The sequence below is a fragment of the Diuraphis noxia genome, unplaced genomic scaffold (assembly GCF_037042655.1).
Source record: "Diuraphis noxia isolate RWA-SAM2 unplaced genomic scaffold, SU_Dnox_SAM2 contig0002, whole genome shotgun sequence".
NCBI classification, from domain to species: domain Eukaryota; kingdom Metazoa; phylum Arthropoda; class Insecta; order Hemiptera; family Aphididae; genus Diuraphis; species Diuraphis noxia.
Genome location: NW_028301712.1, coordinates 30017201 through 30035909, shown reverse-complemented (window position 1 = coordinate 30035909; position 18709 = coordinate 30017201). Strand labels below are relative to the sequence as shown.

The 18709-nt window shown below is 31.9% G+C and overlaps 1 protein-coding gene across 1 annotated transcript; it reads left to right on the top strand.

Annotated features, from left to right (window-relative positions):
* Positions 1-442: 442 nt before the first annotated feature.
* LOC107164197 (slow border cells) lies at positions 443-8316 on the top strand. Its single transcript, XM_015511927.2, has 2 exons — positions 443-2224; positions 5837-8316. Exon 1 carries the CDS (start codon positions 1356-1358, stop codon positions 2205-2207), a length of 852 nt encoding a protein of 283 aa, XP_015367413.1. The 5' UTR covers positions 443-1355; the 3' UTR covers positions 2208-2224; positions 5837-8316.
* The last annotated feature ends 10393 nt before the right edge of the window (positions 8317-18709 follow it).

Below are 18709 nucleotides of genomic sequence, written 5' to 3'. Positions count from 1 at the left end.
ATAATAATGTCATTATAATAATAATTTCAAATTTGGTATAATATATATTATATTATAACGACGGTGACGAAAATAATAGTAATAATATGTAATAATGAGCCGAAATAAAAAGTGGAGAGAATTCGTAAAGAAAGACAAATCGAAAATAAAATAATACGATTATTATAATCATTGTTGTTGTTGTTGTTGTTGTTGTAGTGCACGAGAGTGAGAGAGAGAGAGAGGAAGGGAGTGAGAGCAGAGAGTGATCAACGAGGACGTCATACACGATAGGCGGAAGGGAAGGCGGCGTGCATAGGTTGGCATCGTTGACGCGGGAGGAGGGGTGGGGATCGAGCATCGTTTAGGAGGAGGAGGAGGCGATAGCGTGGCGGCGGCAGCTATTCAATCCGCGCGTATGCCAACGCTGCGATCGCGTCGCCGACGTACTACTACAACAACCAATACTAATACTACTACTACTATTACTATTATACTTGTATTTTATGCTGTGCAACTGGTGCCGAATCTGCGCCGGGGTAGTCGCACGCTGAACACGCGTCTGGTAGGTGCGAACACGCTCTCGTGATATTATACAGTCGTCGGCCGATCCGTTCCGTTTTTCTATATCATTCAATAATAATATTATTTCGCGTACGCATCATAATAAAATTATATATATATATATTATTTTTTGCGTGCGCGCTTTAATATAATATAATATTATACAATTATATTTATATTATTGAAACATATAATTGTGATTCTGTGCGTCTCGCGTCTTCACGAGGTATTTACCGAGCGGTTTTATTTTACACCCACTCGTTGACGGGTCCGGTGGTAAAAAATCTAAAAAAATAAAATTAAGAAATCAATTCGCATTTTCTTTCCCGCGTGTCACATAATATTATCGCCGTCATCCGCAAGTGGTGCCGTTCAAAAAAACATATTATTATTTTTGTAATTATTGTATTGTCTGAATATTGTACGCATATCATACAGTACGGCACATCAAATCAAAGTTCGCGCACACGATGAACGCGATGGTCACGCCGTTGTCTTCATCCGTCGTCGTTGTCTTCGTCTCTGTCTGTAAATCGACCGCCGCGAACGCATCGTTCTACCGGTGACACGAGAGCTTTATACGTCACCAAAGTAGGTGTAATAAGGTAGGTGGTCGTCGACAACCGTACAAAGTCGTTTTCGTCTGCACCGTTTTTCCGCGACAGTGTTACGCGCCGTTCGGAGCGCCGCAATAACGTACACGCCGCTCCGGTTATCTTTAGCGTTCCCGCACCGTCACATCTCGCTCCGCGCACACGCTCGGAGACGTGCACCTACGCACAGCCACAGAACCCGCGTGGTACCAACACACTATGAACTCACCACAAATGTACGACACGGCGCCGCAGCCACACGCCCATCAGCCGCAGCACCACCAGATCAGCCAACAGGAGTTGGCGATGGCCGCCAAGAAAGCGCAGCTCGGGCAGCTCAAGAACAGGTACGACATATCGGAACTGTCCACGCCCGAGATATCGCTCGACCTGCAGAACCTCATCGACGACAGCCAGTTCAGCGAAGGGCTGTTCACAGAGATACTGCAACAGGGCCAGGTCAAGTTGCCCAACGGCACCGGCGGCGGTGGAGGCCGGAATGGCGTCAACCAAAACGGTTTTAACTCGCGCACCACGCTCGCGTACATGCCGCAGCCCGTGCACTACGAGAGCACGCCAGCCTCCACGGGCGGTCCCATCAAGGAGGAACCACCGGAGTCGGTCGAGTTCCGGAACCAGCAACAACAGCAGCAACAACAGCAACAGCAGCAGTACCTTAGCAACGGCCAGGGTGGCGCGTTCCAGACATCGCCCGTGTCCAGCAACGGCAGCAGCTCGCATCTCAAGGCCCATCACCACAACCACCACCGGAAGTCGAGTTCCGGCAGCAACAAGTCCGTGGACAAGAACACGGACGAGTACAAGAGGAGGCGCGAACGGAACAACATAGCGGTCCGCAAGAGCCGAGAAAAAGCGAAGATCCGCAGCCGCGAGACCGAGGAGAAGGTCAAGCTGTTGGTCAAAGAGAACGAGCGGCTGCAGAAGAGGATAGAGCTGCTTAGCGAAGAACTCAACGTGCTCAGGTCGCTATTCTCCAATGTGGGAGTCCTGCCCGAGCATCTTCACCGGGAGCTCAACAAACATTTCGACGCCTATCCACACTTGCAGTGAACCATCTCGTGCGAATGGTAAATATTAATTTTATTGCTTATTATTATTATTATTATCATTGTTACCATATGATATTGTATGATTGTTAAATTATCATCGTCGTCCTCAGTAGCAGTAGGTGTGTAATATGTAATTAGTAATTTAGACACACGTCTCACCACCACACCCTTTCCCACCGACCACCACATATTATGCAAGACTTGCCCCATGATTCTGTTCCTTAAAGATTTTTAATCGTTTAAAAATCGACTAGAATTTGGTGAAACGTGAGTCTGTCTTTATGCACTATGATAGGTTAAGCGCCGATACGTTTTTGACCAGCGATACTATACATTATACTTACCACGTTAATCATTATAATAATAATAATATGTAACGTGTGATTAAAAAGAAATAAGATATAGGTTGTTATGACTTATTGCCCGAGGCTGATATTTTGCTGGAGCAAAAAAAAAGGTGACGCGTGTATAATTACACAGTCGCACGTAACACGATATAACACTCGACTGATTTTCACGGTTAGGCGCGGGCGAACGCAATGGTTGCGCGTTCGTTTCCTGCGTTCCAACTCGGGAGTAGGTCAACTTGGAAACATCGGTAAATCATTTCCATTTTACTGCAAAGTCTAGCAATTTTATTCCTCCATAAAGTGCAGCTGCACGGTATTTATCAGTACGTCGATAGGTGTACTGTAACTGCAGTGACCCATCGTCACCCACTGCACTGCGCAGGCCCGTATGCATTTGTGTATGTATTGGAAAACTATATTGTAATATCATAATGGCCTGATTGTAAATTGGTGAAGTTTTCATGAATAAAAAATCGTGTGTATAGGTGAATGCTTCACGCTAAACACGGTATATATGCAGGGTACACGTATGAGGTACGACGTACACTGTACAGTATATACATAATTCGACTAAAGCTCGCGTTATCAACAGAAACCGAGTGAATATTATATTATAACACTCGTATCATCGATATTAAGTATTTCACATGTATGTATATATATGTATATATACATATTATACATAATACATATATATATATATATAATGAGTTACGTCAAGATCTGCCTTGACCTATAACTCGGTAGGCCATAAATTAAAAAAACTGACAATAATAATTATATTATTTTCATATAAAAAGAAAACTATCTGCACTTGACGGATCTCGATAGGCGCCCACGACAATATTTAACAGCAGCACCTCTGATAACCGGTAGGGAGGGGGATCCGAATGTCCGGCAGAATCCGGAAACGTGTCTAGCGAAAACAACACCCTGCATCGTCGGAAATCACTTCAAATTGTCACTACGATTACCTATATCATTAACACGACATGCACTTGATAATATTATATTATTATATCGGGGTACGCCGCGCACCACCCCCATTGTCGGTGGTGTTGGTGGTGGTGTTGGTGGTGGTGATGGTGTAGGCGATAATAACCGATCGCGGAAAATCGCTAGGCGCTTGTATCTGACAATTATTATTATAATAGTATGTTAGGTGTGTACAATGATACAACAACCGTAACACCCAAGTGCTATATATACAGTTGTACATGACTACCGTTCTGACAATTTCCGACCTTTGACTGTCGCTTATTCTTACAAATCTATTATTACACGACAAAACAACAACAATAATAATAATAATAATATCGCGTAACGGTTATAAATTAATTACTCAGCCGATCTCCGAGCCAACACTTTATAATACATTGCAACAATACACACACCTCACACGCATATATTATATTATATTATATTATATTATACATAATGTTATAATGATATATTATTATTAGATCGTAAAAATGACCACCGCCGCACGTATACACACATTGTTTTCACTCTGTGGCGTGCGTGTGGGTTTCTGGGTCGAATGTATATTATTATTATTATATATTATGTGCGCGCGAGATGGAAAACGGCGTTGTCGCGTTACATAATGATAGGAATAATAATAATAATAACAGTACAAAATAACACTGTTCCCAGCGCGTGTTGCGAAACATAAATAATATTATAGGCACATTCGAAAATTCGCCGGGTTTCCACCACCGCTCCGACAATACGATAAATTACTATTATAATAATATTCGTCCTACTATATTATTATTATTATTATTATATACAATATCGATGTAATAGAATATTGTGATGTTGTATAATAGCACTCACGTGTATTTTTTTCCTAATAATAATAATATTTTAATTTTATACGTTGTGTCAGCGTCGATGAAAAATACAAAATATGTCGGCCTTTCGTCCCGGGTGACAAAGCCACGCGTGTAGGAAATTGTCATCGTTCGAGTCTCTAAATGTGAGGCATAATAATATTATAAAAGTTTCTTGAAATTATAATAAAATATTATTATATTATCATATCAGGTGTTAGACCGTCCATCATCACCCATCACCAGAATAATAATACTTTAGTAGTGCGGTATTATACAATATATACCATTATAATATAGGTAGGTACGCATTGTAATAGTATAAATAAACTAGGCATATATATAAATATATAGTGAGAGAGAGGTACCTACCGACCTAGTTGAGCGATTTCTTTGTGTACACCTTAACCTGTTACTATTATTATATAATGATATATATGTGTGTGTGTGTGTGTGTTGTGTTCGCGCATGCATAATCATTTACACTTTTGTGTGCAGTCGCCCCTTGGATTTTTTTCTCCGTGTTTTGTTTTTTACGTCCGAAATTCCCATGGACCCCCTAGACCGCTCGCTGGTTTATGTGTTTGCGGTGCAGTATGTGTGTTCTCGCACGCGCACGTGTGTGTGTGGTGTTTGTTATAAACGCGCACCCCTCGCGGGCAGGTTATCAATCTTTGAATATTTTCCCACACACACACTAGCCTCCACCGCCACCTACTTCACCATCACCTCCGTGTTTCAGGGGCGCGACTGCTGCGTGTGTATTCGCGTATTAAAAATCGTAAAAGCACACACACACAAGTTTCGCTCTATCCGCACCCCGGTTCAATGGAAACCGGGATAACATTTATATTATATTCCACCGCTTCCGAATAATAATAATAGAACGCCTCAAAGAACACTGCAAGCACATAAATACACATAAAACTAGTAATAATAATATAACATAGTACCTATATATTATATAGGAAATGTGCGTGCGTAAACCGAATAAACCGATGTAGGTATAAAGTGAATAACATTATTATATAATATATATTATAGTAATACACAGTCGTTCCAACACGACGACTTGTTAAGCGTTTTTTCCCTCTGAACGGTGTGTATAATATTATAGTATAAGTGTGGTGTGGTGCGAACGCTCTAGCTGCGACTATTATATGTCAACCCCCCTCCCCTCTCCACTCATTCGACCCGACGACTTTGAATCACTGCATTGCTGATGATGTATTTTTTAACCATGTGATTATATTATTATTATTATTATTATTATGGCTACGACTCTACGAAGCTTTCGGTTTTTGACCGCGGCTTTAGTATAGCATAGTTGAAATTATGATCGACGTGTTCATTTTAATAATTGTATTGGTATTTTGTTGGTGCTATTCAACAACGCCTTCGACGATATGCGATAATTAAAGCTCTTGTTTTATTTTTATTTTCAGGTTTCAAGAAATTGGCATCGATGAACCCGGTTCAATATCATCTCCTCTCACACTTTTTGGTATTAAACAGGGACATTTTCCGACCTGTTTTTTTTATTATTATTATTATTATTATTAGTTAGAATGTTATAATTGTTATTGTTCATAAAAATCGTTTATTTAAAAGTTCCATCGAGACTTGACACAAAAAATAAAATGATATATTATGTATTAATATAATAATCCTATAATACTGTGTAACTGCAAATCATCAATATACGTTAAAATACAAAATTAAAATATATTGGCGGCGGCGCTTAAACGCTGAGCTACTTAACTAATACCTATATAATAATAACAGTAGGTAACAATAACGTATAAAATTATTTTTTAAGTACAAAAAATTTAGAGCTTTCTTTAAAAAATATTACGAATCTTACCAAAACCCTTTTGATATCGGGCATATTTTTATACGCGTGTGTCTAAGCCATAGATTTACTATACTATGGGCTATTTATTTATTTTTCTACTGGTACAAAATCCTTTTAATCAATGCAAACATATAATATTATTATTGTTTTAAAATGCCGCAGCATTATTTACCCCTCCTTTTAGGTTTGTATAGATGTGCATACGCCACGAGTGTTCAATTTTTATTACCTATATCATTTCGGAGATAATTGCTCGTCTTCTTGTATTTTTCTAATTATAATTTTTATTTTACTTACATTTTTTTTTTATTTGTACATATTATACAAAACACATTAACGTGAGAGGATGGAGTGAACTAATCGACCAAATTGAGTATAATATTTCTTTATACATGTATTATATATCTATATAGTCCCTATACGGTGTTTCTGGCTGATGCAGTTATTAAAACTACGTCAGCTGAGATGTAAATATTATGTTAATAGATCGTTTACAAGTGATCGTATAAGTGTTATACAATTGTATTGTATAACAGTATCAGAATTATCGGAAGCGTTGTCGTCGGCGCGGGGACATTTCTGAATATTGTCAAAATGTAAAAAAAAAAAGGAATGTCCGATTTCCAGCCCCGACGGCGTTTGGAAACGGTACCTAATAATTTTAAAATGTTCCACAATATCATTAAAATATTATTTGCTTTTCAAAGTATACCGTACGGGTCTTAATGATGCGTGTGAATTTCGGTGATGACACCTGCATATCCTGTACATAATTTACATATTATTTACCACGTGCGTTGTATACGAATGTTCGTCGTCCGCATGTTTAGGTTGTACTGTAAGTATGGATTTAAATTCGTTCATCGTTACTACCGAACAAGAACAATGAATTGTTTGTAACTCGTACCTGTAAGTACCAAATGTCCGAGAGCAGAGTGTGCATATTTTCATTATAATTTTTGCGCCGTACAAGCAGAGGAATGTGTAACCAAGTATCGGTTGCGTTCGGTTTGACTTGTGTTTTGTTTTTTTTCTAAAGCCCTCGAGCGTCAGAAATGTTAGAGTACTCCTCCGATCCGTTAAATAAATAATAAAAATAAATAAATGTATTATATTGGGTTGAAAAGTTATAGTAATATCTGTCAAAATTGGATAGGTTTTTAATAAAAAAAATTATTATCTCGTATTTTTTACAATGATATTAAATTCTTTCAATAATGCGAAACACTGTGATGTCAAAGTGCCTATAATATAATTAATAATTGTGATCATTATTTTCATACCTGAAAAAAAAAATCAAGAACAACAAATGAGTTACCTGTGAACAGCATACTAGGTCCTAGAGCCTGATGCGAACCACACCATGCCAAAACGTTTATTGTAAATGAAAGGAAAAAAATAGTTACCTAACGAAATTCCTAATTTATTGTATCGGTATAATGTTACCCGTTGTATAAAAGTAGATTTTAAATATACCTATCTATACGTATATAATATGTTTAATGTTTATATACACTAAAATAATATTATATATTAACCGTTTTCTTTTCTTTTCGGCATTGGGTGAAATTACCAAATTTTAAGTCTAAATACTATTTTTTTAATCGATTTTTATTTTACTATCAATAGAAAGTTACATATTGTATAAAATTTACGAAAAACTGCCTTTGGCTCAACAGAGTTTAAAATTGTTGTAAATACCTTTTTTTACGTATGTTGTACAAAAATTTTGTACGGTTTGTTTGTTTTTTTTTTTTAATTTTAATTTAAAGTATAATTTTTTTTTACCTATTCAGTAGATTTTTTCTAGTCTAAAATTTAATTTTTATAAATTGTAAGTAATCGTATTTTTAGTTATTTAAAATAGTACCGTATAATACATATTTTTTATTTTTATTATTTAAACATAATTTATTTGTATAGGTTATACTACATACATTATATTATACAAAATATTCTGCAGTTTAGTTAGTATATTTTTAAAATAATATTATTATGTTATGGTTTTAATATTATATTTTTCTCTTTGTTTTACATTTTTTTCGTTATTGATAAATAAAAAAAAAACTTTCATTTATGTGTGTTTTGTACCGAGGTATCTGAATTGTATTATTATAACTGTTTTAATAATATGTATATCATATTATTATGTCATATATATTCACCCCTATAATATAGCACCTTTAACATCGCTGCACTTGTGTATAGGAACTAGGAACCATTAAAATAATAATAATAATAACATATATAGGTACATGAATATATTATAATATATGACTATTGACTACAAGTACAATGCGTGATTGTTTTACTCCCAGTGTATGTAAGTGACGTATCCCAAGTACGCAATAATGTTCAAATACTCGACGGAGGAAATCATGCGGAATGACGAGAACTCGACTTCGATTGTTAAATTTTTTTTTTTAAATCATTTATTAAACCACTTCACACGAGAACGTAATAGTCTACATCGTAGGCATATTACGTATTACGCGTTATGTAGCGTTAAGTCGATTAATGTTTTATACCTCAGAGTCGCATTCACGCGTATACCATACTAAAATATGATATATAATATATATAAGTAGGTACTCAGTATTCTACAAATGGTTTTTTTTTTTTTTTTAATTTTTTTTATTCGAACACTGACATAGCATAAATCGTGACATAATGATATGTACGTTTAACGTATGTACATACAAGTTATCTATAGGTGTACAGTTTATTGATTTAACAGGTCCATATAATATTATGATTGGACCAGAGGATAAAACTCGATTTTGTCCAAAGCTCTAAATGAAAAATTGGCTGCTTACATAATATTACGTTGGTATATTATACAGTGTTATGGTGATGTCGTTTGATTTTCTGCAGTCTATATTGACATTAGACAATATAGTCTATGTACCTATACCGCTATTTTGAATTTTATAACGGATTCCTCACATAACCGTAATACGATAGACATGATATTATTATACATAGTGCGTTATTGTAGTAGTTAATTCCGAACACAACGATTACCATTACGAATATAAAAACTCCTTAATATATTGATATATGTATATTGTATATGATATATAATTTCATCGCGATTGATGGAAATCTCGTCCTCTAGGAAGTATGTACATGTTATATAACTTGGTAGGTATATATATATATATATGTACATTGTAGGATGTCTGAAGCCAGTTGTTGTCGTTAAAATCTGATTTTCGAGGAATTTCTTCCACGAAATTACACCTTTAACCTGCACACAAGTGTCCAAGTAGCCGTGTAATTATGAGCTTAATTCGAAATCGTGCAGTTTGACATAAAATTATTTAACACGTGGTCAATGTGCTAACGCTTTAAGACTATAATATTATGTATATAAAATATATGTCATATATGTATTTATTCGACGTAAAGGTGATTTACAATTATAATTTTTAAGGAAAAAAGAAATTATTATTCGATTTTAGTAATGGCATTGTTACTAATCCTATTATTGTAGGTACACATTACATAATGTAATATGTAATTATTATCGTCAAAAGAACCGTCGACAAAACAAACGGAATAAAATGTATAAATTGGTTTGAAATTATGATAATAATAATCGCTAATCATCTCTAATCACACATATTCGACGAGTGTTTTTTCCTCGTTTGAGTGTTATAAAAGTTACAACGAGAAAACATTGGTATTATACAACACTGCACCGGGTTGTCATTATCTATAAGGCTCTGTAGCATAATCACAATAATAATAATAATAAACAAATTGTAAACACGAGCTATTATTATTTACATATTATGCGCATACGTATACATAACCAGACACCTACCATGTATACCTACGTTTTACGTAATGAACAAGGTGCAAAGTAAATGTGCGTGTTATTACTTGTTGCAGAGGAGGCACTCAAGTTCGTATATAGTACACTTCTGCTGTCGTATAATGCAGAGGACTACGAGTATAATATTATACATTTTTATATAGAAAGATACCAACCTATCGGCTATATTATAATATATATATATTATATACATTTATACCTACGCGTATACAATAATAATATATGGATAGTGAAACGTCGCCGTCAGTCACATCATTAATATAGTCGTAAATTATGTTATATAATGATAATAATTTAATACAAAAAAATTATTTTCAAAACTGTACGTAAATATTATTCTACACCACAAGCGAACACAATTTACACGCGCAACATAAAGGCTGACTGCTTTTTCGGCGGGACCTATATTGTGAATTTTATCAAGTTGCCGTATGTATGCCTACTATAATATAACTCTACCAGGGATGTATACAAACGGGGGATACATGTAGGTGGTCAGCAGCCCACCCGGAGCCATTTTTTTTTTTTAATAAATCCTGTAGGAACGTTGAAAAACTGTGCAGGAAACAATCAAACAAAGTCAGACCATACATATTATAATAACGATGGTATAAAAAAAATGTATATTATTACAATATTTGAGCTCTGGGAAGCTGGGGAATTATTTATACATTCCACAAAAAGTTTTATACGTCCTGTAAAAACGACGAATAAGTTTTGGAAACTAATATCCAAACAAATAATAAATAATATATATTATGTACGCTGCAGCTGCAGTAATATATTAAACTCGAAATTCCAAAAGGGTAAATAATTGAAATTATATGCTCACATTATTACAATAACAAGTAATAATAACGGCTCGTCATCATCATTGTGGCATGTCGAAATCGGACATCATCAATAAAACCCCATCTCCGACGAAATGAACAATTCGTATATGATCACGGATTAAGAAATCAATACGTATTTGTAACGGTAAGACGTAAAGCGTGTGCATTACTTATATGCCGTCATCACAGAGAAAAGGGATGGTATAGTAAAATGTCTTTGCCACCGGCAATGAAAACTAGTGCTTGAAAACGCGAACAATTTTGATAAAGTCACCTGTCATTCTCTGGTCAGCATAACCATATCATCTTTTTAGCCAGTGCGTGCACACACTCATATCGACAACAAGTAACAAGCTCTCCACACCGAATTTTGTGAGCGACAAATGGACTTTTAAGAGGACGTCGCATCCGCATGTGTTGTCTCCGTTTTACACACGTACTATACTTGGCGAATTTTCGTTCACCCGTTTCAATAGTCTACTGTTATTTTTTTATATTAGAGTGAATTGACCCATTATCAAACTTTTATAGGTAAGAACATTATCTGTGTTCTCTCGTTGGATTTTTACGGTACTTTAATTTTTAAATTTAGTTATGACTATATGAGCATGTTAAGTGTAAATATTTGAAAATGTACATAACTCGTTTAAAAATTAAAATATCGTAAAAAACCAACTAGAGGACACAGATATAATGTTCTTACCTAAAATTTTAATAATGGTTTAATTCACTTTAATATCAAAACTAACAGCTGGCTATAGAAACTAGTAAACAAAAATTTGGTATGAAGGACGTGTGTGTAGGTAAGACGGAAACAACACATGCAGATGCAATTTCCTATTGACGAATACATAATAGTAATCAATTTGTGTCGTTATTCGTATTACGGTTCACGTATTGGTAGGTAATTACTTTGTGTCACCTAATATCCTGCAACAGAATAGTCCGTACATTGTTGATAGCCGATAGGCAGTTAGCTTTGAGTCAGGTAAGACATTTAACCAATAGCTCTCCTAACACTTGGAAGAATCTATAATAGCGTATTTTTATTTTTTAATATCTGCATCTGATATTGTTCTCCAGCATTTATAAGTGTTAAGAACCATGAAATTCCTTAAAATAATCAAAACACGACTTTTATATCTACTTACTTTATCTTTTATACTTATCTTATTTTTACTTTATTAGATAATATATACCTATATTATTTGTTTGTTATCCGGTCCGCCGTAGTATGGCACAAGCAAGCCATGCGTTGACGGGATACAATTTTAAATAAATGTAAAATAGCAAAATTAAATAAATACCGGTAAAGAAGAGTAGCATTAAAATGTTCACTTTAGGGTGAACAATACCTAACGATGAGCCTAGTGGCCATTGGTTAAATAAAATAAAATAATTGTGAAAAATAAATAAATAGATTAATATATGGGCGTATTAGTGGTATTAGTTACTCGCATTCAAAAATTGCTGAAAGTAAATATTTTCAAAAAGTATTGATTACATGTGTAGTATGTATACGTATCACTGTTTATAAATATTGTGTTTCAAATGTTTCAATGAACATATTATCATTCATTAAAATATTCCCTCGCCGTAATTTATGAATGCTAGTCAAACATATTAATAAAAAATGTAAATAATAATATTGTGTCAAGTTGGAGTGACTAAGTATGAAAAAAAAACTGTTTCAAAAAGAATTTTCATGAAATTATCGATATCGCAAAGACAAAGTAGCTACGACATCACGACGTATTTGTGTATTATAATGTATAATACGAGTATAATATGTTTTACTTAAGCGGTACTGTGTTTGATAAGTATTTCACTTTTCAATAAATGATAATCTTTTTATATATTTAAAAAATATAATATTATACTATGGAATAGTATCGATTATTATCGGCACCTACTTATTAATAATTGTAATATTATATCACCGCTGAAAACTCATACATCGTTAAGTATTTTGTGTATAAAATATTATATTTTATTTATTTTGCACTATTTTGTGCAAACGCCTAATTGTCGTCGATAGTGAAAAACAAATTATACACTAATATTATTAAAATGTCTTTCTAACCGCCATTTAGTATTTGGCCACTGTGGTTTATGTTGTACGCCTTACGAACGATTTCTGTACGTTAGAATTTTTATAGTATACGTACGTCTATATACAATTCCAAATAGCGATACAAAATAATACCACATAATATGTATAATAAGCACCTAACCTCTAGCACATTCGTTTACAACGCGACGCGCTTTTTGAATTTTTATCGTCGACAATATAATTTAGGTATTTAGGTAATAAGTATCGTATTTTATAAATTTAAATTCTATTCAAAAATAAATTGGCAATATTTAAATTTAAGATAACAAACCTAAAAACCTACTAAAACATTATTGGGCATTAGGCCATCTACAAATGGTTCACATCTATAGCAAATAGCCAATAAGCCAATAAGCATATTATATAAACCTAATAATGGCTTATATTATGTATAGTTTTTCGAAAGAATTTAACGATGAATATTATATCTTACAATGTATAATTTTTCAGTATATACTGCATAAATATTATGTACTAATCGAATCCTGAATAAATGTGCAAATGCCCATGGATCTTGAGTTGCATCTTATTGGCATATATATGAGATATAGATATCTATGATATAATATAGGTACTCTGATACTATAGAGTTTCTGATCCATAGAAAATTTACACGATTACATAGCGAGTAGAAATTAAATTTGAGACATAAACGCAATGATCATTTTATTATAGTTTATAACTATTGATTTGTATACAGCATCTCAAGCCTCGATTCTCATTCAAAGTTATAAAAATATACCACGATATTCCAATAGGTATATATATTTATGTATATTTTTTTTATGTGCTATATATTGTATTTCATTATCTCCAACGGCGTGTGCTTGAGTCTCTAAAAGTTTAGTTAACACTTAACAGGTTAAACTATAGAAAACAGTTTTAAAAAAATGCTTTCCTTTTTACGACTGTATATAATTATTATAGCTTTTAATATTTAATAATCGGCATGTATATATATATATATATATATATATCACTCGTATATTTGTATAAAGAAAAACAAGTAAGCACACATAGTATACATTGATAAGCCATATATATATATACATTACACGTTGGTATTGTACACGCTTATTAAAATAATGGTACCTATTTGAACTAAACTGCCACACATAATAATAGTGCGTACCTTTATAATATAATATAACATATAACCATGAATAATTATTAAAATAATTACTATTTAATATTATAATGGCAAAATCAAATTGACATTAAAAAAAATTAAATACTCCAAACTAGTGGGGTACCTCTATAATAACTTCAATAAAATAAAATATTATTACCACAATATTGGGTTGATAAACGAATAAAAAAAATTTAGTACTATTTTAATGTTGATCGTAAAATATTATATATATGTATTATGCGACGAATGTGCGTGTGAGTGTGCACAACTATTATAACGTTGGCACTTTGACCCCCTTTATTGTATATATAAGCATCTATAGCTCTATTAGGTGTTAAGTATTTATATAGATGGTGCGTAGATATATCATTATTACAAATTGCTGTAAACTTTTCGTGGATGCGGATTAACAATGTAAGTTTAAAACCGTTTTTTCATATTATCATGATTATTGTTCAAATAACAATACGAATGGTTTAACATAAAACGATAAAAATTGAGTTTTACTATTATGTATAATATTTACTCAATAAAAAAAAATTATGAGTTCACTGTTTCAACGGCAAAAATATTGGAGGTAATGATTCCGATAATTTGAATTACCTAGGAACGTAATAAATATATTATGTAAATATTACTTGAGCTAATCAAAATGAATCCGACGCGATCAATAATCACGCATTATTTATAGCACGTCACTATAATAAGAGCTAAATGAAAATTAATGTACGAGTAATATTGTAAATTTTTTACTTTAATTTAATAGAATACCTACTTTAAATTACATATGAAAAAAATGATTTTCAAATAATTATAATATTTTGATTCCTGAATAAAATTCACATTTTGTTTTTAAATTTATGTTTTATAATTTTATATTATAATTATCATAGGTATATATGTCAATATGTGTATATTTTATTGCATAGGCAGAACGTAGAAATATATGTATATATAGTTTTATAGAATAATATTATAACTCAGGCTGGCTTGAAGGCAGTTCGAGCTGTGCTGACTTATGGTATCTGGATGGAGTGCTTATATATTTTTATGTCATTACTAAACTGTAAAAATATGATATTTTTTATTGATATTATTTTTTAAGTTTTTCGTTTTTTGAATGAAAATAAGATACGTACGTTTTTAGTTTACGATTACTAAATAGATTAAAATAAATATAAAGTGTCATCAATAGGTAAAATATTTGGTTTTACAAAAAAAAAAAAATTACTATTATGTCATATTTTTGTTACTTTTAGCATAATATATTTTCAAATTTTAATTTTTTTTTTTCTATAATAATAATACTAGTGTGGAATTTCATTTTTGTACATTAAAATGTTCAAAAATTATTCTACTCCAAAATACAAAATTATAAGGAGGATAGTACTGGTATACTCAGTGGCGACGAGTTCATTAAAAAAAGATGATTCAACTCTCATCCCCAGAGACCAATAATGCAATACCTAGGTTATAGGTAAGTAGTTAATAATACGCGTGGTAACTGGTAACTGCTTAACAATTAAGTAGTTAAGTACCTAGTACCTACTTTAATACTTTATACTTACTAGTATATATGTATTGTAAAAGAATTAACAATCTTGGTTCAATATTTTTACTTACCCATTACCCAAGGCCCATCCACCCATAATTTTAGGTGGTTCAAATGCACCACCTTAAATGCGTACTTGGCGTCACTGGGTATACTGGATAGATATCGAGTGTACCTCGTCCATTGAATAAGTCATTGTAATGTAGGTATTAAATTTTAATTCAATGTTAAAATATTTCAGACGAAAAATATAATACAAAACGAAGACGGTCTTTATTTGAAAGATTATAATATGAATATTGCATTAGGTATAAAAAATGATAATTTGAGTAACAATGAAATGTTTCAAGTTTCAAAAATTTTCTTTTTTTTTTTGAGTTCCAACAAAAATTTTAAATCGCTTGATAAGCAGTCGTTGATATTTACACTTTTTGTAAAAATTGAAATATCAGACGCTCATTAAAAATAATTTGTGTTATCGTACTCAACGTATTTTTATAATTCTTGTATTAAAAACTAGAGTACTAATAACTTGTATTACATTTTCAAACTTAAAGTATGAATATTGAAAATTGTTGCTTCGCTTAGAATCTAAAATGTATGTTTTTATTCTAAAAAGTAAAATTAAAAATTGTGACGACTTCAAATTATGTGAATAATTATTTTAAAAAATCGTATAACTTTTAAAGATTGTCTTACTGTTAAAATTATCACCCAAAATACTAATTACATTTTTAAACTCGGCTATCGCGACCACCGTTAATTTAAAAACGAATGCATTTTTCAAATGTATTAAGTACCTATACCTATATTTTATACTATTAGCTATTAGGTAGGCATACTGTATACACAAACGTTTGAAAATACACAATAGCTGTGTCAGCATAATTTATATATATATATATATATATATATATATATATATACCTATACTACTGTATTAGTTACTATGCTCAGTTTGCGTTCGATATCTGTTTTAAAATTTCAACCTGTACCATACCTATATATTACATTATTAAACCGGCATACGATATATTGTCTTGCAGAATACTCAATTCATTACATGTATATGATCCAAATAATTTTTAACCAAAAAAACATATACAGAGAAACGTCCCATAACAGACGCCTATAAATGGTGGATATATTTTTAAGAACTAAAAACTTACTACAAACTAACAAACTGGATGTCTATACCTTCCGAAAAGTAGAAACCTTCGAATAACTTGAACATCTGCATGTGTCGGCATTTTTTGTGTATTGATATTGTGTTTAATAATAACGTGCAAAACTATATTCTAGTTTCATAATTTATGATTGTTTGTAGTTAATAAATTGTCAATGATCAGTTAAGTTTTAATATTATAAATCTAGTATTGAAAATAATATTAAACCATGTGTGTATGACTGTGTACTGTGTATGTGTGTGTGTGAAGTACGTCATTTTACGATCTACACGTGGTTGTCATATATAAGAGGAGACCTCATTATTTCCAGGTTTATCAGTAATTTTATTATATTAATTTTTTTTTGTCTGTACGGAATTGGAACAAACCTATTGAAATCTATAAGAGTCATTATATTATAACATAATATGATAGGACGAATCGTCAAAAAAAAACACATGTTAAATGTTGATAAAGAAATAACATTAATAAAGACAATAAATTCAAATCGCGTCTACAGTATTTAATTATTTGAAAATATCTAAAATATCTATTATATCTAATTATACATAAAAATATATAATTTAAATAGTTATAATGATAAAAATTAAAAAGTGACAATGTGAAACCTTTCAAAAATAAAATTGAAAAAACACGTATTAATCGAAAAATATTTACTTATCAAATACAATACGTTGGTACCTATAGACTGCCGAATTGATTAACCTACTTATAGGTTAACTTATTTTGCTTGAGTATACATTTGTAACTTTTCTATAACAGTTATTGTTATTATTTATTAGTAATGAAATATATATTCTGTAAATAAACTAAATAGACCCTTCACAAATTTTAATGTGCATCATTCAAAATAATATGATCGTACAACATTTTGTGTGGTTACGTGTAAGGTATATATTATCAATTCATATCCTATTGGCTATTACAATATTATATAGGCCATTATTATAGTCCATAATAAGTATATGGTATATCTAAACGTCATAATGGTTTGCATACTATATGCTAATATTTAAAATAGACTAAATATGTAAAGTAAATCACAAATCAAATTGAATGATAAATCGTGTGTGGCTGCGACCTTCATGGTATACCTATGGACTATAGTAACTACAGGTAAGCTTAGAAAATAAAAAATTGGAACTTTTTATTTAAATTTATTAGAGTATATTCAGGTACGCAAACAAAAAATATTTCCGTTCATAAGTAAAAAAAATTTTAAATTAATTATTAAATTTTTCTCGCATGTCAAATAAACATTTTTTTGGAAACATTTTGTGTGGTATTGATGTAAAAACTCCTTCCCTCCGGTCGATATAGTGGCAGATAATAATAAAAAAAAATTATAAACACTCGTTTAATTGTTAATAGGTAGTACTTATTACTGTATATAACTGTGGATTCAACCATTTCTAAATACCCATAAATCAAAAACGTTGAATTTTAAATGATAAACGTTAATAATCTCAACAGTATTAATTAATTATTTTAACCATAAAAATATGCCGTGTGATAACGAAACGAATGGGTTTCTATTTTTATTTTATTTTTATTTCAATATTATCTTGTAAAGGGCATATCAATAATATTATTTTAGTTTTTATTTGTTTCGTTTTACCGTGATCGATAAAGAAGTCTAGTTTGATATTAAACATATCTTAATATACATGTTACCATTGATCTAAAAGGATCGATCCAATTAAAATTATATTTTTAAGTATAATAAACAATAATTAATTGAAAATGAACAAACGTTGTTCTGTGTTAATTATAACGTTGCATATGTATCATAGGTACAATTCAAA

Bases quoted from the DNA above. Each gene is read 5' to 3' on its own strand.
- LOC107164197 (XM_015511927.2), top strand. From the start codon at position 1,356: ATGAACTCACCACAAATGTACGACACGGCGCCGCAGCCACACGCCCAT.